The 25,681-nt window shown below is 36.4% G+C and overlaps 1 protein-coding gene across 1 annotated transcript in view; it reads left to right on the top strand.

Annotated features, from left to right (window-relative positions):
* The window catches only part of VKORC1L1 (vitamin K epoxide reductase complex subunit 1 like 1), a 54,534-nt gene that overhangs the window by 22,026 nt on the left and 6,827 nt on the right, over positions 1-25,681 (top strand). Inside the window, exon 2 of the mRNA XM_063089200.1 lies at positions 24,080-24,189. Coding sequence (XP_062945270.1) covers positions 24,080-24,189 — 110 coding nt within the window. The remainder of the gene's footprint in view (positions 1-24,079; positions 24,190-25,681) is intronic.

Below are 25,681 nucleotides of genomic sequence, written 5' to 3'. Positions count from 1 at the left end.
TGGGGTGATGGAAATGTTCTGGAATTGGTGATGGTTGCATAACATTGCAAATTTAAAAATAGTAGCTTTAAAAAAGTACTTGTTTAAAGCAAAAATAATAATGCATTGTAGATTTTACAGCATGTAGAAGTAAAATATATGACAATAACTCAAAGGACGGGGGAAGGATGTAAAAACCATTGTAAGGTTTTTACACTATGTGAGGGTACTTCAAAAAGTTCATAGGGAGATTCATCTTATCTTTCAATTTTATTTTCCATGAATTTTTTAAGTACCCTCAGACATGACATTGTATACTATAGGAAGGCAGGCTGGTAAGTTAAAGGTATATAATGTAAAGCCTGGAGCAACCGTCAGAAAAATTACAGAAAAATTAAACAGTTAATAAACTGAGAGTGGAGATAAACGGAATCCTAAAAAATATTCAGTTAATCCAAAAGAATGCAGGAAATGAGGAAAAAAGGAACAAAACACAGATGGGACTATAGATAACAGCAAGATGGTAGATTTAAATACAACCATATCAGTCATTTATTACATTGAGTGTAAATGGTCTTAAAAAATTCATTCAGGTTGAAAAACAGTACAGAAGAAGATAAAAATTACCTACATTCTCACCATCATTAAGATTTTATTTACTTATTTAAGCCAAACCAAACAATCTTTTTATTGAAAGTACATAGGTTTGGGGTAGGGGTAGGCTGCAGGACCAGGTCAGAGCAGGGGAGCGCGGCCCTTGAGAGGAGATGGCTGGCAGCAGGCCGGGCCTCACTGATGTGGGTCCCCAGGACACTTTGCTCAGCAGCAGTGATGTCCAAAACAAAGCCCACAGCCAGGGACACAGTCTGGTTGAAGGAGCCTCACAGCTGCTACACATGCTGATTTTGGGTTAGCAACTGGTCTGCAGCAGCCCAGGCTAGCCACAATGTCACCCAGGTGCCCCAGGGTCTGCAGCAGGAGTACAGCCTGCAGGACCATCATTAACATTTTAGTGCACTTCCTTTCAGTTGTTTTTTGTCTATACATGTAAGTGTATACATATGTACATTTATATATGTGTATGCACACAAATGTACTAGGCTATTTCAAAAAGTTTCTAGGAAAATGGAATTAAAAGATAATACGAATCTTTCCGTGAACTTTTTGAAGACCTCTTGTGTATACTCATATACCTATGAGTATACACATACATGTGTATTTAGGTTTTTGTTTTTACGTTTCTGGTGGTTTTTTCGGCAGCTGGCAGGTGCAGGGATCCGAACCCTTCACCTTGGTGTTATAGCCACACTCTAAGCAACTGAACTAACCGCCAGCCACCTGCCCTTTTTTAAGAAGCAAAATTGGGATCATGCTCTCTTTCCCTTAACTTTTATTACATGAACATTTGGACATGTAATAAAATATTCAAAACAGCTTTTAATGTCTGTATAGTATTCCACTGAATGGCCAAATTATAATTTATCTCATCCTAGATAGTTTGCCATATAAGTTTTTTAATTTGCCATTTAAAAAATTTTTTTCAGTGGCAAAACCTGGGATTGAATAATTTGCCATTTTAGATAATGCTGTGATGAGCATCCTTGTATACTTCTATGTAAATCTTTATTTACATCATTGATTATTTTCTTAAGCTACACTCCTAGAAGTAGAATTGTCAAATTTATATCTAGAAAATTATAACAATTTATGTTACCACCACAGTGTATGGAGTGCCAATTTAACCTCATCCTTGTCCACATGTGTTATTAGTTTAAAAACATTGCCAATCAGATTTTTATAATTTGTAAATTACTTGACCCCCACGGCCGCCTTGTAGGATACTTCTTTTACCTTTGCTGTTTGAAAATTCTACCAGAATCTCTTTGTATTAAATTTGACTGAAACATAAAATATGTACTTTTTTTTTTTTCCTCCCCACCTTCTTTCTTCATCAGCATAGTTTTCTTCATTTCTTTGGTTATTCAGCTTCATTTGTTCTAGAATATGATCTTTGTGAGGACACATTCCATGTCTGTCTTGTTCACTAACTGTAACCTCAGTGAATGGCTATAATATACTAGATGCTCAATAAATTTGTCAAGAGAATACTGTTTTCCTTCTGGATCTGTATAGTATTTCTAACATATTTCTCTTTCATTTTATTAATCTATTTTGCCCTTTTGATTAGAGTTGTGGGATTATTTTATTTTGTCAGTAACTTTGGTAATGTTTTATCTGCTGTTTACTGCTTCTGTTGCTGTTTTAAATTTGGCAAACCATGTTTTTCATCTCTGAAAAATCTTTTCATCTCTGTGAACTCTTTCCTTATCCTAGATTACTTTGACTTCATGATAGTTTACAGATACAAAATTCTCTCAAATTCTCTTAAAACATTTAGAACCATGCATTTTATTATTTTCCTCAATTTATACTTGCTATTTTGAGACTGTCAGATTTTTATATTCTTTTCTCAGACCTAGGGTATTTAAACTTCAATATTTAATCTGTTTTAAAATACCTTAGGACTGGGAAATAAAAGAAAGTGGAATGTCCATTTGTCTCTTTGATAGTTTTGTCATTTGTCCCTTTAATTCACCACCTCAACACAATTAAAATGTGGTATCACAAAATTTTTAGTAGTAGAAAGTTAGGTCTGAGTTTTTATTTGCAAAGATTGCCATGTTGGGAATATTCTCTAGACAACATTGACTTCCCAAACTTTTTTTTAAGACCCCCAAAAGGTAGAGATTGGATCAGGGAAACAAGCAAGTAATCAAGCAAAGCTTGACAATTTTTGAGAGGACCACAAATATAGAACTTAAAAGTACTGGAGTTATTTCTTTCCTTAATTACGCTTTGGAACTTGGACCCCGGGGGCCCAAAGATGAGTGTGAGTTCATCTTCTCAAGGAGTCAAGTCTAATGCCACAACCCAGATGCTACAAGCCCCCCCCAAAAAAGGTGCAGCAAAATATTGGTGGTAGTGGTGTTGTGGAGGTGAACCATAGTCCGCATTTTCTACCGAGAGGCCAGCAGAGGGTTTATACAGAACAAGGGAGATGCGGGATTTCATTTGGGAGTAATAAGAGACCTGGGATGAGCAAGAAAATTACAAAGCAGTGCTTAAGCTAAGGTTGGAAACCTTGAATTTGTATTGATAACCAGTTACTGTTTTTTTCTTGTATAGGAGGGAAAATGAAGAAATCTAGTGTATTTAAAATAGATCATTTGAAGGAAAGTAGTGCTGAGCAAGAAAGTGCTTTACAATCAGCCTGTTTTGGGCATATGACTGCTAGAGGCTCTATTTCTTTCCACATTTCAATGCGAAATTAGCAAAACCTTAAGTAAAAACGGAGGTTTTTCTTCCCTCATACCTGAAAACTATTCATGGTAGAAATATTTCTGATGGCTTCAGGCATCCTCTTTCTGATTACTAGCTTGAAAGAACAGTTTAGACTTGTTCTCATTCCAGAATGACCCGCAGTAGACCTCCCAGTGTTTCCTTTTGATTACTGGCAATATATGCCATTGTGAATACTACTCTGTTGTTTTTAATCACGGAGAAAATCGCTAATATTTTTATTGCTATTAGCTGTGCTAATCTACCTATCTCTGAGCCAGATGTTTTTAATTATTTTTTAAGTTCAGATTTACTTGAACTGAAGAGATAAAAACATTTTGGTATTTCCAAAGATAATTTTGCTAAGCTAAATAGGTACTGTTTTTAAGAGAATCTTCCTTCATCAGTTTGTTGGGTTTTTCCCCCCTAATCAGACACAACAGTTTCAGTGGACAGAACATTGAATTAAATATGAAAATGTTATAGTCTAGTCCTGGCTTTCATTACATACTGTGAAAACAAGCAAGCAATGTGTTACATCTGTTAACTCCCCTAATATAGAGGCCACAGCTACTCTGCATATAAATACTGACAGTTAAGACATTTTCCTATACCCTTCAAATTTCCAAATGCTTAAAATGTTAAATTTACTTCGAGTGTTAGTAGACTGCAATTAATAGAGATGTATTCAGGATTTACCTGGATTTAGTCTGTTGACACAAATTCAAGATAACAAGTAGCTACTTAAGGCTAGTCCATTTCTCAAACTGTGATATGTTTGCAAAATGAATTATTAAAAAATAAAACAGACATGCAAAATAAAGCTCAAGGAGTTTATTCATCTGACAAAATTTTAATTAACTAAATATAACAACACAAAGAATTATAAAAACGACATATATAGTCATATGCATATAGTTATGTTACAATTGTAACTGTATAGAAAGTGACAAAATAATTTCTGTATTAAGCATCCAATACACAACACTCATCAACATTTGAAGTTTTTCTTTTTTTTTTCTTTAGTTTTATCTTTTAATATTTAAAGCTTTTAATGTAACAAACAAGCTTGCCACTTGTTACTTTATCTGGGTTGGGTTGAAGACAGCACTACCCGCAGGTGATAATGTATAGCTAAACTTTGCTGTACTTTGATTTAATAATACTCAAATAGAAAAACCGTTGTTACTGAGTTATGTGGATGGGAATGGAAGAAGAGATCTTGAAAACAATTTTATTGAGCTCAGAATATTCATTTCAAGTTTTATCCAAACTAAAGCAAGTGATGCTACAGACTCAAGTGTATCTTTCAGCAGTAGGCAACAGTTTGTGCTGTGAATAGTTAAATTATCTTTAGATCAAAGAAATGAATTTGGTTCTATTACATTTCCTGTATGTGGATCTCATTTGGTCAGAAAATTAAATTTCAAAATGTTCTGTTACATTTATAAGGTGTATGGTGATAATCTGTAGAAACTGTTCTTCAAAGCTTCTAACTTTTCTTTTTGCCTTTTAATCTTCCCTGCCATTGAAAAGCATGTTGTGGGCCGGCCTGTGGCTCACTTGGGAGAGTGTGGTGCTGATAACACCAAGGCCAAGGGTTTGGATCCCTATATAGGGATGGCCGGTTAGCTCACTTGGGAGAGCATGGTGCTGACAACACCAAGTCAAGGGTTAAGCCCTTACCGGTCATCTTTTAAAAAAAAAAAAAAAGAAAAGCATGTTGCATTTCTTCCTTGTAAGGAAGTATTAAGATCATTAAAAGCACTGAAGATATTAGACAAATTGGCTACCCAATTTACAATTTACAATTTACTTTTTTTCTGGGGGGGGGCAGCCGACTAGTGTGTGTATCTGAATCCTTGACCTTGGTGTTATCAATACCATGCTGTAACCAACTGAGCTGACCAGCCAGCCCGAGTTCACATCTTTTAAAAGCTGGAACCAAGTTTGTTTCCTTTTTTTGTGGGGGGTGTGGGGGGAAAGGGGCAGATGGCCAGAACAGAGATCAAACCCTGAACCTTGGTGTTATCAGCACCATGCTCTAACCAACTGAACTAACCAGTCAGCCAAACTCTTTAGTGTTTGTGTACGATAAAAAAACAAGCTTGGAGCTGACTGGTTAGCTCAGTTGGTTAGAAGTGGTGCTGATAACACCAAGGTCCAGGGTTCGATCCCTGTACCATCCAGCTGCCGAAATAAAAAAAAGAAACAAAGAGTTTGCACTGTAATTCAAATTTCCCCTCTGTAACCATTGTTTCGACATTAACATTGTTTTAATATTAATTCATTAACAGTTGTTTACAATATACCTCGTTATTAGCATATACTGAATTGCTAATGTTTTATCTTTTACATTTTCCTGAGTTTCGTCGTGACACTAAACATACTGTTTAGTTCAACTGACTTTTTTGTACTAAGATCTTATAAATGAAGGAAGCAGTGTGTGATTTACTTTCTGATGCAAGCTCCTTAACCTGGGGAATTACTCCAGAATGTTTTCTTGCCATTGCAGCTGTGCCATCAGAACATTCTTGTACAAAACTCCAGACCGGGCCAGCCCGTGGCTCACTTGGGAGAGTGCGGTGCTGATAATACCAAGGACACGGGTTCTGATCCTATATAGGGATGGCCGGTTGGCTCACTGGGTGAGCGTGATGCTGACAAAACTCCAGACCACTTTTTTTGCCAGTGTAATTCTTCGTACTTTTATCCAGTTCAGAGCTAGCTGTGTTTGTTAGATGTAAAACTGAGAACAAGAATTCTTCCCTCATATCACCATCATGTTCAAGTAGCACATCAGCAGTATCTGTGCACCTGCCAAGGTGCAGTGAGAAACACTGTGCAGATTTTGTTTTGTAGATTGGTCTTCTATATTAGTTTCTAATTGTGGCAAGCAGTGCTATTATTGGAGAGTATAGATTTACCCAGTATTTCCAAGCAAACATTTTGATGTAATCATTCACTTGTTTGTTGACAATTTTATTTAGCATTTTCATCTTAGTAATCCAAAGTGCTAGGATAGGAAGCCTGAAAAACAGACATTTGTGGGTAAAATACTGATCACCTGTTTCTATTTTGAGCTTATTTCTGTACATTTTGTCTGTAAATGCCCCTTACATTTTGACAGTTTTGTTGCTTCATTAACCAGTATATCTCTAAAGTTAGCACTGTGATATTAGCACAATTATGGCTGTAATACTGAACTCAGTATAGGAGGGATCATACTCCTGAATAAAAGTGGCATGGCCTCTTTTGGTCTTCCTCTCTTCCAAATCACTTCCTTCACCCTCGTTTGGTTCATTGATATTGGTGCATTCAGAGTTGTGTCTTTTCCACTAAAAAAGTACTAAAAAAATCTACTGTCTGTATGTTAATTCAGTTAAAAAATAATATAAATATTGTTTCTCTAATTTAACTAATATTAAATTTAAATTATAAAAGAGGCTTAAGGGCTGGTCAGTTAGCTCTGTTGGTTAGAGCACTGCCTTGTAACACCCAAGTCAAGGGTTCAGATCCCCATCCCAGTCAGCTACCCCCCCCAAACAATCAAACAAACAGAGGCTTAAGATTAAATGTTTGCATAATTCGCTATTTACAAAAATGAATAAACCTGTGCATTTTCTCAGATTTTTAAATACCTTTAGGTAGTCAACAAAATAACCTTAAAATATCATATGTAACTTGTTTCTACTGTGCCTGACTAATGCACATGTCATGCCGTAAACACCTTGCCAGGTGAGTTTGTGGACACCTGGCTCTCTCAGTACTCTGTTCCACAAAACAGATTCACTGATCATGTGCTTGGATGTTATGGCAGTGCCAAATTTCTATAAAAGTTCCTGAATGCTGACTTTCTGTTTCTGAGCTGATTTTATCATGGATGCATACAAATAGTTCAGACCAGCACTGATCACACAAATAAACCAGACTAGCACTGGTTTGTGGTCTGTGCTTTGAATGGCAGTGGAGTAGATGACTGTTTTATCCTCAAGAAAGTTGTAGGCTTTATGTACATTAATACTCAAATCTATAGAAAATAGCTAATTTCACTGCATCTTTTTAAAGGATTTGTTTGATACCTGTTATATCACACAACAGGGCACATTACACACTATTGACATAGAATTCCATAATAAGATATTATCAGGGTAATAGCAGTTTTCTTATGACAAACAATAAAAAATGCTGTAACTTTAGTCATCATTGCACTTTAATTTTTAAAATGCAGTGTATTCGGGAACCAATTGGTAGGCGTGTACTGTTTTAACTAGAATTTCAGAACATTTACAGTAGACATAAGCTGTTCTTAAATGGTTAGGAGATGTGACTTTACGAATGTACCTTATATTAGTGGTGGTGGAGCTGCATTGTTTCTTCTCCAAGAAGCCATCAAGAACCACATACTATGTGGTGGAATTTGTGGCTCTTTCCAAGATCACAGTGCTTACAGCTGATAACAGTTCAGGACACATATGTCCCTATGTGTCTGAACTGGCTCCACTGGGTGTCAAGTTTTTTCTGATTTATGTAATGGATCGATGAGAATAACCTCATGAAGGATTTATATTTGAATCTTCACTAGTGAAGGCCCCAGGTGGCAAGCAGCACATTCCCCAAGCTGCAGCTTATCCACACCAGGAATAGGTTTGCCATCACTTGCACCACTGCAATTGGGCACTGAGGCCCAGTGTGCGAGCATCTGGCTCAGCAGTGCTTCTCACATTGTGCTGAGGAACCACTTTTTCTGCAGTCAGTTGTAGATACTAGAAAAATAAAAAAGACAAAAAATACAAGCTGCCTTTTTTATTCATAGATTCAATACATAAAATTACATTCAGTAAATATAACAACACAGGAACATTTTGATTATTTCTGTACATATTTCATCATGGTCTGGTAACAAACAATTCACGGATCAGCACCAGTCCATGGACCACATTTTGAGTGGCTCAGTGGTAGATATTTAGCCTTGTGTGTTAGTCTGTGTTATTGGCTGGATTGAGGGTCTTGTCTGGTGTTACTGTCAGCAGCAGCTCCAAAGAAAGAGCATTTTGTGGGACTGCTTCCTCTACAGCTCTTAGATACATGTGTAAGAGCCCATCTTAGCTGCTACTCACTGGGAAAACTTGAATTTTGATGAAATGTAAATCATATTCTTAATTCTGGTAGTGAATTTTATTTAGAGGGAGGTTGCTTATCTAAGTTGTCAGAAAGTTCGTGGTTCCTTCCTTAGAATGGAGGCATAGACCCTTTGATTTTCTTTTACTTTTCCTTATGGAGGAGACCTGTATCTGCTCTATAGTAGTCAAAGGGGCTTTCCTACTCTTATTAGTTCAGTGTTCCTACACCCAAATTTTCACACACATAAAATTCTGTGTCATCAGAAGGGAAAAAATGAGAATATAATTCAATTACCAGGTTAGACATTCCAAAGTCTGGTTGAAATGATATGGATGAAATCACTAAGGAAAATTTCCCTGTAGTTCTTTCTTTGGTGTGGCTTTTTGTGCCAAAATAAACTTTAGGGCCTCCCTTCGATCTGGGTATGTGGGAGTTTCCAGGGCTGCCAAAACAGTTTGAAGGTGTACAAGCAGTGGGGATTGGGATGGCCCCTTGGCGACCTTGGACTCCAATTCTTTCATCTTTTTTTTTTTTTAAGGGATGACCGGTAAGGGGATCTTAACCCTTGACTTGGTGTTGTCAGCACCACACTCTCCCAAGTGAGCTAACCGGCCATCACTACATAAGGATCCGAACCCGTGGCCTTGGTGTTATCAGCACCACACTCTCCTGAGTGAGTCACGGGCTGGACCTCGGTTCTTATATCTTGAGTTAAAAGGTGTCATATCAAAAACAAGAATACAAAAAAAGGTGTCTTGGATTTGGTACCATCTCTTGAGATAGAGATTGTTAAGTCTTGGCTTTCTTCAATCTGGTCAGCTATCCTCATTTGTGTTTTTCTGTGTTCCTTCCTCCTGACACTTTTTTGCTGCTGTCTCTGCTAGCCCTTCCCTCTGTGTGCTCTGTAAATAAATTCCCCTGCAGTCCTTAACCTCCGCATTTTTTCTCTTTACAGTCTTACTTCAGCGAAAGCTACCTCTGGTGAATCCCGCTTTTGAATGGCTCTGCTCGTTCTCTCGCGACAGCCGCATAGACCTGTGGAGTCTGAAAGGGCAGCATCCGCATTCCTTGTGCTCTCCCTGCTATTTTCAAGTTACTTCTTTTCTACCTTCAGACAGTTTTCCCTCTTGAGATTTATTCCTTCTCATTTCTTAAATCAGTTTTGAACATTTATTTCATAATCACTTTTAGATTATTATTTTTATTCTTGAGATCCTCCTGTTTGCATCTACCTAACTCTCACTGTTTGGTTTGTAGTATTTGCTTATGAGCTTATTTTCAGCAGCAACATCTTTTATTTTTCCATTTTCCCCCACTGTATTATTCATTTACTTATTCAGATACAGTCATTTACTTTTCTTCTAGTCATTACTCTAAGATTATACCACGCATCCTTGGCTTATTGAAGTCTAATGTAAATGGATCATTTTATCACTTCTCCATAAGTGCATGGACCTTGGAATATTTATGCTTCATTTACTGCTCATACCTTTTGTGTCATTATTGTCATTTATTTTACTTCTACATATTTGTTAATCCCACAAGACATTGATATTGTTTATATAGTTAATATTCATTTAGTTTCCCTCGTATTTCTCCTTTCTGTCTTCATTCCCTTCATCTTTGCAGTGCTTCTGTCTGGGATCATGTATCTTTTGCTTGAGGAACTTCTTTTAGTGTGTGTCTGCTAGGGAACAAATTGAAATTTTATCATCTGAAAAAGAAAGTTTTTTGTTTTTTTTTTTTACCTTCATTTTCAAATGATGATTTAAACTTGAGTAAAGAATTATAGTTTGGCAGTTCCTTGTCCTTTGGCTTCCCTTGTATCTGTCAGTCTTATTGTTGCTGCTTTATAAGTAATGTGTTCTTTTTCCCCCTCTCTGGCTGCTTTTAAAGATGTCTGCTTTTGTTTTCTGAAGTTTTAGTATGATGTGCCTGCATGAATTTTTCTTTATATGCACTGCTTGGGGTTCAGCACTTTTTGAATCTTTGGCTTGGTGTCTTTCTTCAGTTTTGGAGAAGTTTAACCATTGTCTGTCTCTTCAAGTGTTTTTCTGTCCCATTCTCTCCTCTGTTCCTGGTGACAACAAACTGGAGCATTTGATCATGGGAAAGGGTGCTTGAGGTGGTGGTTCATTTGTGGGATGCTAAAGTCTCTAAAAAAGAAAGGAGAAGTTGGGCAGGAGAGAGAGACTATGAACCGGGAGCTAAAAGGCTTTCCGGAATGAGATGATGTGAGGACAGGGTTGGTAGGTAGCAATAGTGAGAGGTGGCTGGGCATGTCTGCTTCTGCTGAAACACACTTCCAGGGAGCAGAAAGTTGTGCAGGAGGGAAAGAGGAGCAAAGTCATGAAAGCAAAAATGTTAAGTTAGTGGGTATTTTCCTTCCTGGCCGTGACAAATGAATGTGAGACTGACAAGTATCTCCATTTGGATGGGCTGCAAGGGAGTTCGTGTTGTCAGGGAAAAGCTAAAGAAGGCAGAAAATGTTTTCTTTAAAGTTAACAGCTTGGGGCCGGCCCCATGGCTCATTCAGGAGAGTGCGGTGCTGGTAGCGCCGAGGCTGTGGGTTTGGATCCTATATAGGGATGGCTGGTGCGCTCACTGGCTGAGCGTGGTGTGGTTCACACCGTGCCAAGGGTTACGATTCCCTTACCGGTCAAAAAAATAATAAAAAATAAAAGCTAACAGCTTATTGATCAATGAGCAGGAATTTCAGAGGACATAGCTGAGAGGTATGGGAAGGGAAAGGAATGCAAAATTAGATTTTAATGGAAAGTACAGAGCAGTGTGAGATTCATGTGATGGTAGATGACTTAGGAAGTGTGACCTTCAGCAGTGACAGGTGAAAGGGATGCCATGAGGCATAATGAGATTGATCCAGCTTATTTCTGAGATAAAGATGAGCCATCAGTTTTTCTGCCCTTATTACAAAGTCTTCTTCTGCAGGTACAGGAGCACATGAGATGGTATCTTCCTGAAGCTTTAGTGTGTTGGTGCTTAAGAGCCTGTAGCATAGGGTGACCTAGCCAGCATGGGCTTCCCAGTTTGGACTCAGTATGCCCTAATGTCTTTCTTTGTGGCTCACTGAGGCTGGATATAGCAGCTTCTCAAGGTTTTACAAGGATTTGAGATTGTAAAACCCAAAGCTAGACCTTGGACCAAGGTGAACCTATCAAGTTAAATACCAACTGTGAGGCCTCTCATGCCCAGCTGGATATCTGGCAGCAAACCAGTCTTTACCTTCTGTTAATGTGGACACTCTATCTTTACATCCTATAACTGCAGAGTCTTTATTGATAATGACAGGAGTTGGCCAACTTTTTTTGTAAAGGCAGAGAGCAGAGAGCAAATTTTTTTTTTTTTTTTTTGGCTTTGTGGGCTTTATGATCTCTGCCCCACTACTTGACTATTCTATTATAGTTTGAAGCAGTCAGAAACAATACAATTGAGAGTGGCTGTGTTCCAGTTAAACTTTATTTACAGAAGCAGGTAGGAGGCTAGGTTTGGCCGTGGGTTGTAGTTTGCCAGCTTCTGGTCAAATAAAACCATCAGGGTATTTTTCACTAGAACCACTGTCAGATTTTCATAGTAAATTTTTTATATGCCACATGGTCTTCAAGTTTTGTGAAAATCTAGCAATTTCTGCAGATGTGGTAACAGACAAATGATGAAATACTTAATCTTATATGGATTTTAGTGGTGATTGACAGCCATGTCTACCCATTGTTTGAAGTTATGATTGATCACTAGTTTAATTTCCAAATCTAGGAAGTACTTTTTGCTCTGTATTTTATTAATCTTTTCCTCAGGATTTGATATCGAATATTATATTTATCCTTAAATTCTCTCTCATGCCTTCCTGTTGTCATACTCTCTCCTGGTTCTTCTGTTACACTAGCCCATTTTCAGCCACCTTCATAGATTCCTTCTCTTAACTTTTAGAGCTCCCTGGGATTCTATCCATAATCTTCCTTTTTTTTTGAAAATTCTCCCTGAGCTATCTCATTCATGGCTGTAGTGGATAGAACCATACTTTTTAATCTACATTTTAAATCTGTTTATGAACCTTCAGATTTTTATTTTTGGCTGCTTATTGAACGTAGCTATCTGTGCCTCAGAGGTATGTGAAAACTCAGCATGTCAGAAGTAAACTCAGTATTTCTTGTTCTTCCTCCTGCTTCTTTGTCTCATAAGTGGCTTCACAGTCCACTAGGGTATCCCAGAGACCAGGGGTCAGTCATCATTCTTCCACAATGCAGTTATCCAGTCCTCTCAGTTTTACTTCTTAAATATCTTTTGAGTTTATCCTTAATGCTCTAGTCCTAGGCCAGACCTTGGTATTTCATCTAAACTGTGACAGTAGTCTCCTAGTTGGTCTAACTCTTTGCACTTCTGACCCCTCCCACCTGTGCTGTGTACCATTGTCATGATCACTGTCACCCCTCTCAGGCACAAGATAGCCCTCCTCACTTGGGTACATAAGTGCTTTGCCATATATATATTGTTATTTTATGTTTCTGAATATGATTTTTCTCTCTGTTCTTTAAGACTAAGCTTCTTGAGGGTAGGGAGTGTGATTCATTCTGTTTTTGTTTTTTGTTTTTGTAACTGGCCAGTAATGGTTCATTCATTTTACATGCTCAACTTCACAGCCTCTACTGCTTCAGACACCTACTGCTTGTTGTATAGGTATTTGATAAAACTTAAATATATGAATTTTAGATTTCCAGGTAAATGTAATGGATGTTTACCTCTACACCCTCAGGAAACCTCAGGAAATGAGAGTAAAGGAATAAAAGAAATTTTATAAAACCACAAGGACGAAAAGCATGAGAAAGTAGACAGTGCTCTAAGAACACTAGCCTCCAGATGTCTTTGTCCCCATCCTTACCCCAAGCAGCGGGAAACTGGTAGGGTTTTTTACCTTTTCTAAAGAAACATTTTTTCCTAAAAAAAATTGTGTACAAATACTTGTTTGGGGACCTATAATGATATGATTAGCTCTCTGCCTAATTACCCACCTGTGGTAACATCTAACTTTTTTGTTGTTGTTGGCTGGATGGTACAGGGTTCAAACCCTGGACCTTCGTGTTATCAGCACCACACTCTAACCAACTGAGCTAACCAGTCAGCACTGTAACATCTAATGTTGACAAAGCCATGCCCAGTAAACAGAAATTCTATTTTGCTTTTAAATTTTAATTAATTTTAAAAATTAGTTTTGTTCATATACAGTGATATTCACTATTTGGTTTACAGTTTGTTGAGTTTAGACAAATGCATACAGTCATGTCACTACCACTGCCATCAATATCAGAACCAGGTCCCTTTTTCAGAACCATCCCCAGCCCCTGGCAAACATTTATCTATTCTCCAGTACTTTTGCCTTTTCCAGAGTATCATTTAAATGGAATTTTACAGTATCTAGTCTTTGAATGTGGCTTTGTTCACTTACGACGTATTTGATGTTCATCCATATTGTTTCATGTGTCAATAGTTCTTTCCTTTTTATTGCTGAGTGGTACATAGTCCATGGTATTCTACCAGTTTGGTCATCCATTTCACCTGTTGAAGGACAATTCACTTGTTTCCAATTTGGAGTGATGAGAAATAAAGCTACTATAAACATTTTCCAGCAGATTTTTGTGTGGGCAAAAGTTTTTGCTCTCTTGAGTAAACAGGTGGCCTTGCTGGGTCTATTATAGGTGTATGGCTAAGATCATAAGAAACTGCCACTCTGTTTTTCATGCTGTTTTGTATGACCACCAGCAATGCGTGAGAGTTGCAGTTGCTTTGATCCTCATCAGCACTAGGTATGTTGGTTTCATTTTGTTACGTTATGTTTATTTGCCATTCTGGTAGTGGTGTGTCATTGGCCATCTGTATATATTGGGTGACACGTTTGTATAAATCTTTTTGCCTTTTTAAAAATACTGGGTTGTTTGTTTTCTTATGATTAAGTTTGTAGAGTTTGTATATTCTGGATGAAGGTCTTTCATCTGATATGTAATTTGCAAATAGTTTTTCCCAGTCTCTGGTAAATGTTTTAAATTTTGATGAAATCCAATTTGCCAGTCCTCTATTGTGGATTGTGTGAGATATGGACTGAGGTTCAGTTTTTTGTTTGTTTGTTTGTTTTGTTTTGCATGTTGATGTCTAATTGTTCCAGCATCATTTGTTGAAAAGACTGTTCTTTCTCCATTGAATTGTCTTTGCACTTTTGTTAAAAATATCAATTGTGTCTGTTTCTGAACTCTGTATTCTTCTCTGTTGATCATTGTGTCTGTCCTTCCACTTGTACCATACTGTCTTGATTACTGTAGCTTTATAATATCTTGAAGTTAGCGTGTGTTCTCCAACTTTATTTTTTTTTCTAAACTGTTTTGGCTTTTCTAGTTCCTTTCCCTTTCTATATAAATTTGTGTCACTACAGAAAATCCTACTTGTATTTTGATTAGAATTGCATTGAATCTGTAGATCCATCTGCGGAGAATTAATATCCTAACAATACTGAGTCTTCCAGTCTGTGGAACACAATATATCTTTGTATGTACATAGGTTGTCTTTGCTTTATTTCATCAATGTTTTATAATTTTCAGCATATAGATACTACACATATTTTGTTAGATTTGTATCTACATATTTTCTTTATATGTGTGTGAATGTGCTATTGTAAATGATATTCAGATTTTTTATTTCCAATAATTCATTGCTAGTATATAGAAACAATTTTGATTTTTTTTATATTGACCTTGTGTTGTGCAGCCTTATAAACTCACTTCTTAATTCTAGGAACTTTTTCATATTCTCCTTGTGTGGAAGTAAACGAAGACCATCCAAATGAGAACAAGTAAAGGCTGTTATTCAGAGCTCCCTATAGCAAGGGCATCAACCACTGTTATTTGCATTTGGCATAGACTCAGAGGGGAATCTGAAAGGGGAGTATAAAAGCTTAGAGTGAAACAAGAGAAGACTTCAGGTATGCCCTGATTGAAAGTTGTTGGAGTGAAGAATCTGTAAGCAGGGCTAACTAGAAGTGGGGCATCCTATGTGGTTGGTTAGGGAAGTATATTTGGCTTTCTCTGATTGGTCCTAAATTGGAAGCAGAGCAAAAATTAGGGAAGCTGGCAATTTTTGATCAAGTCCTGGCCATTTGGGACTGATAGCTACACAAGCTGTCCTTTGGCTTCCTGGGCTGGTTGCTGTATAAGTTGTGGGTTAGAGTTCTGTATTTAAATATGGTCTGGCCATTGTTTGTATATTATTTTTTCTACATAATCATGTTGTCTACAAATAGAGTTTTATTTCTTCTTTTCTAATCTGTATGCCTTTGATTTTTTTTTTTTTCTTCCTTTATTGTACTGGCTAGGACTTCCAGTACAATGTTGAATAGGAGTGATGAGAGCAAATACCCTTGTTTTGTTCCTATTTTAGGAAGAATTTAGTCTTTCCCCATTGAATGACATGATAACCATAGAGGTTTTTCTAAATGACCTTTGTCAGATCAAGGAAAATTCCTTCTCATTATAGTTTGCAGAGTGTTTTTTTTTATCATGAATAGATGTTGTCTTTTGTCAAATACATTATCTGCATCTATTGAGATGATGGTGTGGTTTTTCTTTAGTCTGTTAATGTAGTGAATTGCATTGATAGACTGTTGAACGTTGAGCCAGCCTTGCATTCCTAGACTTAATCCCACTTGGTCATGATATTATCCTTTCTATATATTGCTGAACTGATTTACAGTATTTTTTTGTGGATTTTTATGTCTATTTTCATGGCTGGATATTGGTTAGTAGTGGGGTTTTTTTCTTTTCTTTTCTTTTCTTTCTTTTTCTTGTAATGATTTTGTCTTGTTTTGATGTCAGAGCAATGCTGGCCTAACAAAATGAGTTGAGAAGTGTTCCCTCCTCTTCTGTTTTCTCAAAGAGATTGTATAGAATTAATATTATATATTTTATATTAATATTATATATTTTCTTATATATTTTGTAGAATTTGCCAGCGAAACTATCTGGACCTGGAGTTTTTGTTTTCTCTTTATTTGTGAGTGAATTTTGGTATTGTGAATTTCAAAATATTGTCTTTTTCAGCTAAGTTTTCGAATTGATGGGCATAGTGTTGTGTGTAGTATGCCCTTATTCTCTAATGTGTATAACTGGCTGTAGTGATATACCCTCTCTCATTTCCGATATTGATACTTTGTGTCTTTTCTCTCTATTTTTCCATTGTCAATGTTTATCTATAAAAGTTAGCTAGAGGTTAATCAATTTCATTGGTCATTTCAAAAAAGCAGCTTTTGGTTTCATTTATTCTCTCTATTCTTTTTCTATTTTAAATTTCACTGACTTCTGCTCTGATTTTAGTTCCCACCCCTAGCCAACATGTACACTTCCACTTGCTTTAGGTCTAATTTGTTCTTTTTTCTTTTCCTTTTTTTTTTTTTTTTTAATTTTAGTTTTTTAAGGTAGAATTTTACCTTCTTTTCTAATGTAAGCATTTTAATGCTACAACTTCCCCTGTAAGCACTACTATAGCTGCATACCACTAGTTTTGATATGCTGCATTTTTTTTCAGTTCAAAATATTTTCTAATTTTTTTGAGACTTCCTCTTTGATCCATGGATTCTTTCTTTCTTATTTTTTTTTAGAAGTGTGTTGTATAATTTCCAAATAGTTGGACATTTCCCAGATATTTTTCTGTTACTGATTTCTAGTTTAATTCCATTATGGTCAGAGGACATACTTTGTATGATTTCAATTATTTTAAACTTGTTAAACTTTGTTTACAATGTGTTTATGTTTTGTTTATGAAATGGCCTAGCTTGGTGAATGTTTCATGTGTATTTGAAAAGAATGTGTGTTCTGCTCTTGTTGGGTGAAGTATTCTATAAATGTCAGGTCAGATTGGTTGCCTTTTGTATCCTTTCTGATTTTCTGTCTACTGGTTCTATTAATGACTGAGAGATATATATTGAAGACTTTAAGCTTATAATTGTGGATTTATTTTTTTTTTTTTCAGTTCTATTAGTTTTTACTTTGTTTATTTTGGAGTTCTCTTGTTAGATGCATACACATCTAGGATTGTTTTGTGTTCTTGGTCAATTGACCCCTTTATCATTATATGACTCTATTCCCAGGTAAGTTCTCTTGTTCTGAAGACTATATTTTCTGTATACAGCTACTATACCTTTTTTTTCCTTGTGGGAAAATATACAGTCACGCGTTGCTTAACGACAGGGACACATTCGGAGAAATGCTTCATTGTGTGAACATCATAGAGTATATTTACACAACCTAGGTGGGACAGCCTACCACATATGTAGTCTATAGGGTGTAGCCTATTGCTCCTAGGCTACAAACCTGGACAGCATGTTTCTATACTAAATACTGTAGACACTTACATAAATACTTACTGTTGGGCCGAGCCCGTGGCGCACTTGGTAGAGTGCTGCGCTGGGAGCGTGGCAACGCTCCCGCTGCGGGTTCGGATCCTATATAGGACTGACCAGTGCACTCACTGGCTGAGTGCCGGTCACGAAAAAACGACAAAAATAAATAAATAAATAAATAAATAAATAAATACTTACTGTTGTGTTGCATCTAAACATAGGAAAGGTACAGTAAAAATGTGGTATAAAAGATTCACACTGGTGCACCTGTACAGGACACTCACCACGAATGGAGGCTGCAGGACTGGAGGCTGCTCAGGGGGAGTCAGTGAGTGAGTGCAGAGTGAGCATGGAGCCCAGCACAGTGCCGGCCCCACTCTAGACTCTAGACACTAGACACTGCACACTTGGGCTACATGATGTTTATAAAAATATTTTTCAATAATAAGTTAACCTTAGCTTACTGTAGTTTTTTTTGTTGTTGTTGTTTTTTGTCTTTCTCATGACCGGTACTCAGCCAGTGAGTGCACCAGCCATTCCTATATAGGATCCGAACCCGCGGCAGGAGCGTCGCTGCGCTCCCAGCGCCGCACTCTCCCGAGTGCGCTATGGGCTCGGCCCTTACTGTAGTGTTTTTACTTTATAAACTTAAAAAAAATTTTTTTAACTTTTTGACTCTTTTGTAATAACACTTAGCTTAAAACACAAACACATTGTATAGCTGTACAAAAATATTTTCTTTATGTCCTCATTCTATAAGCTGTTTTTCTATTTTATAAATTTATTTTTTCCTTTTTAAATTTTTCTGTTAAAAACTAGGATACAAACACACACATTAGCCCAGGCCTACCCAGGGTCAGGATCATGAATATCACCGTCTTCCACCTGCACATCTCGTCCAACTGGAAGGTCTTCAGGAGCATTAACACTCATGGAGCTGTCCTCTCCTAGGATAACAACGCCTTCTTCTAAAGGACCTGCCTGAGGCTGTATAACAGTTAACTTTTTAATATATAAGTAGAAGGAATACACTCTAAATGATAAAAAGTGTAGTATAGTAGACATGTAAACCTGTAACATAGTTGTTAATTGTCATTATCAGGTATTATATACCTTTAGAGCACAGTGTTATAACACCAAGGTCAAGTGTTCAGGTCCCCATGCTGAAGAGCTGCCAAAAAACAAACAGAAAAAAGTACAGGTACTATAATAACTGTGTGTGCTATACTCTTGTATGACTGGCATCGCAGTAGCTTTGTTTACACCAGCATCACCACGCACATGTGAGTACTGTGATGTTGCTCTGCAATGGCTGTGATGTCACTAGGCAATAGGAATTTTTCAGCTCCATTATAGTCTTATGGGACCACCGTCGTATATGTGGTCCTTCATTGACCGAAGTCATTATGCAGCTTTGTTCAGGTAGATAGATCCCAGAGAAGGAATCCGGAAGGGTCTGATCCACAGACACTCAGTTCCTTCTTGTAAATTGGTAAAATAAGTACATTTTTGCTACTGGCCTAATAATAAGGAATAAGTGAAGGGATGGGACAAGAGACAAGGAGTATTATTATTATTATTAGATTATTATTATTAGATATATATGTATAGGGAGAAAGAGGAAATTTTTTAATTGTTATTAAAGAGTAAGTATTGATATTCTTAAAACAATGGTATAATATAAGCAAGATAATTTGACATTTAAATAACAAAGGAAAAATAAATAACAAAAAAGCAAATAATTCCCAAAGTATAAATAATGAGTAAATAAATAAAGGTAATCAGAAGTTTAATCTTATTTGTGAATATATTTATTTAAACATAAAAGCATGTTTGCCATTTTTGCATCTGTTGTAGCTAGAGTTAAAGATGATATTTAGGGACTGATGGTGGAAGTATAAACTGGCGTAACTTTTTTGCACAGTAACAGTATTTTTTAAGATGCACATGCCGCTTGATCAAGTCATTTCCCTCGTAGTTTATCCTATGGAAATAGTGTACTATGCGGACAGATATTTTGTACAATATATTTATTTAATGCTTTAAAAAATCATGAGAAGCAGGGCTGGCTCGTGGCTCACTTGGAAGAGTGTGGTGCTGATAACATCAAGGCCACGTGTTTGGATCCCTACAGGGATGGCCAGTTAGCTCACTTCGGAGAGCATGCTGCTGACAACACCAAGTCAAGGGTTAAGATCCCCTTACTGGTCATCCTTTTAAAAAAATTATAAATAAATAAAATAAATAGAATCATGAGAAAGGAAAACAGTCTAATATTCACTAACAAGGATATCTTGGAGTTAATTATGGTCTTTCTTCCGTAAAATATAAAGCATTATGCAACATTTAAGATCAAAGTTAAGATGTTTTAATAAAGTGTACCTATGATTGTGGGGAGGGGGAAGCTTTATATAAGTGCCTACTATTTCAAAACTATCAAGCCTTGAAAAGATAATGCAGATAGCAGAGTGTCTTGTCTACACGTCTACTTATATTTCTTATATTAAATTACTACACAATTATTCTTTTTATTTTTATTTATTTATTGCTTTTTACAAATGTGGTTTGAAGTTCTTAACACATTTATTTCTCATAACAGCCCTATGAATTGAGTACTATAGTCATCTCCATTTTAAAATGGGAGAGTTCAGACTCCAAGGTGAAGTGACTTACCCATAGCCTGTTCATAAGTAGCAAAGCCACGTTTGTCTGACTCCAAAGCCTGTGCTATTAACACTACGGTCTCTGTGTGTCTCAGTAAGGAAACTGGTTCACACTCTGTACACCCTTCCTTAGTATAAATTACATTCTTAGAATTATTTTCAAGCTGCTATAAGGTAATCTTATTTTTCTTGAGGCCCCTTCATAGTGCCCCCAACCAACTTTGGAAGACAACTGGTTTTTATTTGTGTGGGTTGCAGTTTATTTAGGTGGAGTTTTGGTTTATCCAAACCGAAAAACAGGATTCACTAAAAGGTTTTTAAGTTACCATGCCACTCCTAGCAATTTTAAAGTATAATAATATTTATGAAAATCTGCTTCTGTTCACCTTTCCAAGGAAAATAATCTTATGTAATGCCCATCTACTTTGCTTGTGAGTTGACTTGCTGACAATTATTACGTGCACCTTTATCAAATTAACTTTATTAATTATATTTATCAAGGAAATAAGCAATTACTCAGTTTGGTTGAAAATGCTGGAATAGTACTTGCATTTTATAACTTATGTGATATATGGGGAAGAGCATAGCACTGTGATCCGGGAGACCAGTGATGTAGCTTTGTTTTGGAGGCTGGATTCCTACAGCCATCCCAGTGAGTCTTCCTCTGGGGGGTGGGGGTGGGTTATGGGTTGATGGGAAGGGACTCACCAGTACTTAACTGGGGAGATGCAAACATTCTAAATGATGATGGGGTGTGGATTTACTCAGGTGTATCCATTTGTCAGAATTATACAGTTTAAATTTGTGCATTAAGTTATATAAATTTTAACTTAAAAAAGAACTAGGAATAACTGTCAAGTGGGAAGTAGGTAAAAGTGGAGCAGAAACAAGAAAGGCACAATTATCAAAGCTGGGTGATGGGCACATGGGGTTTATTACGCCATTCTGTTCACTTGGTATGTATTTGAAGCTTTCCATAATAAATTTTTTTTTTAAAGCAACATTCTGGCCTACCATATTAGAAAGTCAAAAGATAATATTTAGAATTGATAAATCATAAGTAGCAGTGTAAACTTATTACTTAGAAGTGAGGAGGTAAGTACAAGTGAAAAACAGTTGAAAGACATCAAAGTGGTCGCCTCTGGGAATCAGAACTGAGTGTAGGGCTGGTGGTCAGCTCAGGTGGTTAGAGCACAGTGTTGTAACACCAGAGTCAAGGGTTCAGATCCCCATATTGGCCAGCTTCCAAAACAAACACACACAAAAAAGAACTGAGTGTGGGAAGGGCTGGAGTAGGGAATGGCTTTCAGTATTTAATTTTGACACTTTATGCATGTATGTCTTAGATAAAATACTATATTTATTCTGTGGATTACTGCGTTGTTTTTAAAGAAAGTATCCACGTGATCCTGTGTGAATAATTAGGCATAGACCAGTGCTTTGAATATATAAAAATTCTGTTTACCCATGATAGTTTTGGCAGTATACCCAATTATTTCTATTGCCAAAGGCAGTGGTTTCGATTTGAGTTCCTGCCTCAGCTGAGTAGTGCTCGGGTGTGTGGACTGCACAGTTTCTCCCTGTCGCTGCCCCTGCAGCTGCTCTTACACAGGAGCCACGAGTGATCATGAATAAGCTTACTTCACTCTCCTGTTTCAAAGCCTCCAAATATCTCTTTCGTTGCAATTAGAAAAAAATTCGAACTCTTCTTCATGGCCTACAAACAGGGCCGTAAATCATTTAAATGGTTGGACGTGCCTGATTTCTCCTGTCACCCTCCCCTGATCACAGTGTGCCTGCCTTGGTGGCCTTCTTTCCACACAGCTCGTTCCTACCTCAAGGTCTTTGTGCTTGCCACTCCTCACGAGATTGCTGCTTCTCATCCTTCAGGATATGATTCAGAATTTAATTCCTGAAAAAGGCCTTCCTTGGACATTTAGCTAGAGTAGCCAACCTCACCCTTTATCCAGAGCAGTCGGTCTCAGAGTATGGTCTTTAGACCAGAAGCACCAGCATCACCTGGGAGCATTTTGTTTTGTTTTGTGTTTCTTTTCGGAAACGCAGAGTCTTAGGCCCCACCACAGATCCACTGAAGCAAAATGTGCACTTTATCAAGACCCCAAGGTAACGGAAGCACTGATCTAGAGTATCCTCTCTCTCATTTTCCTATGTATCTGTTAATAGGCTTCTCCATTTCTGAAGATAAATTAATCATTTGTTTACCTGTTTATTCTCTTACCTAAATAAAATATGCAATTCTGCAAGGGTCACCTCTTATCTAGTTTATTGAGTCTGGATCCCCAGCATCTAGCACAGGGTCTACACCTAGTATATGCTTAATAAGTATTTGGTGAATGAAAGAATAAATAGATATAATGAAGATTATTTTGTATTCTTTGAAATATATAACTGTGCAATAAAAATCTTCATGGCTCTTGTTTGCTTGTAAAATTGGGGCTGTTCTTATCTCCCTTTATCATTATAAAGGGTTTTCACTCTATTTCCTGGACATTGAGTACTAACAAACTAACACAACTAATAAAGAATCACTTATTTATCCTTGCTTTCAGGTGATTTGTCTTCAGAACCAAAGTTTAGGTTTTATTAGAGTGTTTCTGACAACACCGTAAATGGTTTTCTTTTTGATATTTAAAAAGCATTCTCATTCAGAGCTAAAGTTTTATCTTCAAAGTAAATGCTAGTTTGATATTTGTATCAAGTTTTATTAAATCAGAACTTAATAATCCTTTTTTTAAAAAAATAAGAAAATAGGATTCTGAACATGTTGGGTCAAATGCAAAGTTTGAAGTTAAACTGCAAATAAAAACTGGGGCATATAATGTATCAATTTTTACTTTTGAGATATGATTCTAGGAAAAACACGATTTCTGATATTGTCCTACATTTAAAGATATGTTATTGGGGTATGTTTCCTAGTGCATATCCTGATGAAATTTGTCAGGAAATTACTTTTCAATCTATATGTTTTGAATAAAGAAATTAGACAGCTTACATCAATGGCTTTCAACTGGGTGATTTTGGCCCCCAGGGGACATTTGGCAATGGCTGCAGACATTTGGTAGCCACAACTGGGGGTGGGGGATTGCTACTAGCTTGTAGTGGGTAAAGGGCAGGGATACTGCTAAACACCCTGTAATGCACAGAACAGTCTCCCACCACAAAGAATGATCTAGCTCAAAATACCAGCATGGCCACTGCTAAGAAATCCTGGTTTAAATTGAGAGAGGCTTCCTGCAAATACTAGTGCCATCAGAAAAAGAATACTTGGTCCTACCATTTGGAAAAGAGAATACATAGAAATTTGGCCACTTTAGAGATTCAGATGGGGATATTGGCACTTTTAGATATGTTCATTTTAGGTCATTATTTAATTAGTTGCAATATAGAAATCTAATGCCTGGCCTCCCTCTTTGGAGTAAATCACTCTTTCAACAAAAGACATGTAAAAAAATTTGGCAGTTTAGTTGATTTTAGGATTGGATTACATTCTCAAATAATTTTACGTTTTTAAAAATAGGGAAATTCAAATATAGGGTTACTGGTTTTCCTTATTTTACAGATGGGGTCGAGGATTTGGTCTTTTGGGTTCCATTTTTGGAAAGGATGGTGTATTAAACCAGCCAAACAGTGTCTTTGGACTTATATTTTATATACTGCAGTTATTACTTGGTAAGTATTTATACAGCAATACAAAAATAAGTTTGTTATATTTCATTTGTGTGTCTTTGCCTTTAAGTGTACAGAACTGCCAGTTTGCAGCATATTTTTGTGTTGTGACAGACAACTTGATTCACTAAGATTTTTTATGATGCTACTGGTGAACGTCAGTTGGTGTTTAATCATGGATAGCAGCATCTCATGAGGTCCAGTAAATGTAGTTTCATTCAAGGAAATTATTAATACTAACCGTCTTCCCTGTAAACTTTTTTTTTCTCATGATTTTATAGACTCTGTAGCTATTTTAAAATATCATGTATTGAGATAATATTAATAGTAAACTATGTACTTCAAAAAGTTCATGGAATGATTCATTATCTTTTAATTCCATTTTTTCATGAACTTTTTGATGTACCCTTGTATTTATAATTCTGTCACCTTTACATATCCACTATTTCCATTGTCTTTTGCTTTTTAAAATAATTTTATGTGAACTCTTATTTGCAATCTAGTGTTGTCTGTCTTCAAATGTTTTGTAATTGTTGACATAGAGGTCTCATGTTTTTATGTTTTTATGTTATAAATAATGCTTAATAACTTTGTTTAAAGCACCCCTTCTCCTCCTTTTCTTCTTTAGTTCCGCAAAATTGCTTTTCAAGCATGGGGTTAATGAATCAAGAAACTTAGAAATTTTTTATGGATTTTAATAGGTATTACTAAATTGCTTTCCCCACAGTTGCGTGGTTTCCCTGAAGATTCATCAGTATTTTTTTAAAGTATTTCTGTAAAATGTCTGATGGTTACGTATTAGTAACCATTATTTTAATTTTACTATATTTTAATTTCCTTTTATTGCCCACTTAGTTATTGGGATCCTGATAGTCCATTTTCATATTTGTTACAAATATTTTACCCATTCTTTATCCCTAGTTGCGTTTTGTAAATTTTTATTGCATCAGTTTTTGTATCTTGAGTTAAATCCATCCATTTTCCCTTTTACCTTTCAGTTGTTAATATTACCTTCCATTATCTGCCAGCTCTTCTGAGATTTGATTCCTTAAAAATATATTTAGCTTTCTACCTGAAGTTGATTTGTTATGAGGCAAATTGTGAAACTAAATTTTTCTCATAGTCCTATCAAGTTTGTCCAGTTCCATATCTGTATATTTATCTAGCAGAAATACAAAGATGTATTTACAAGGATTTTCATAGCATACAGTTTAAAATAGCAAAAAGTTGTAAGTAGCCTAGCAGTAGGTAATGGCTGAATAAATTAAGGTACATCCATGCTAGAAAATACGATGCAGCCATTAAAGGAAAAAGTAATTCTGTATGTAGGATCTATATGATACTGGAAGGATCAAGACATTGTTTAGTGAAGAAAGCAAATTGTGGTATAATAGATATAGAATAAATATGTGTTTGTATATGTGCAGAAAAGGATCTGGTGGTTGGGGGGAGGGAGAAACTTCACTTTTTATTCCATGTATTTGTTTTGTTCTAT

Source organism: Cynocephalus volans, chromosome 3, assembly GCF_027409185.1.
Source record: "Cynocephalus volans isolate mCynVol1 chromosome 3, mCynVol1.pri, whole genome shotgun sequence".
In the NCBI taxonomy this organism is placed as follows: Eukaryota; Metazoa; Chordata; class Mammalia; order Dermoptera; family Cynocephalidae; genus Cynocephalus; species Cynocephalus volans.
Note: the sequence above shows the minus strand (reverse complement) of the source record. Positions and strands in the feature narration are given on the sequence as shown.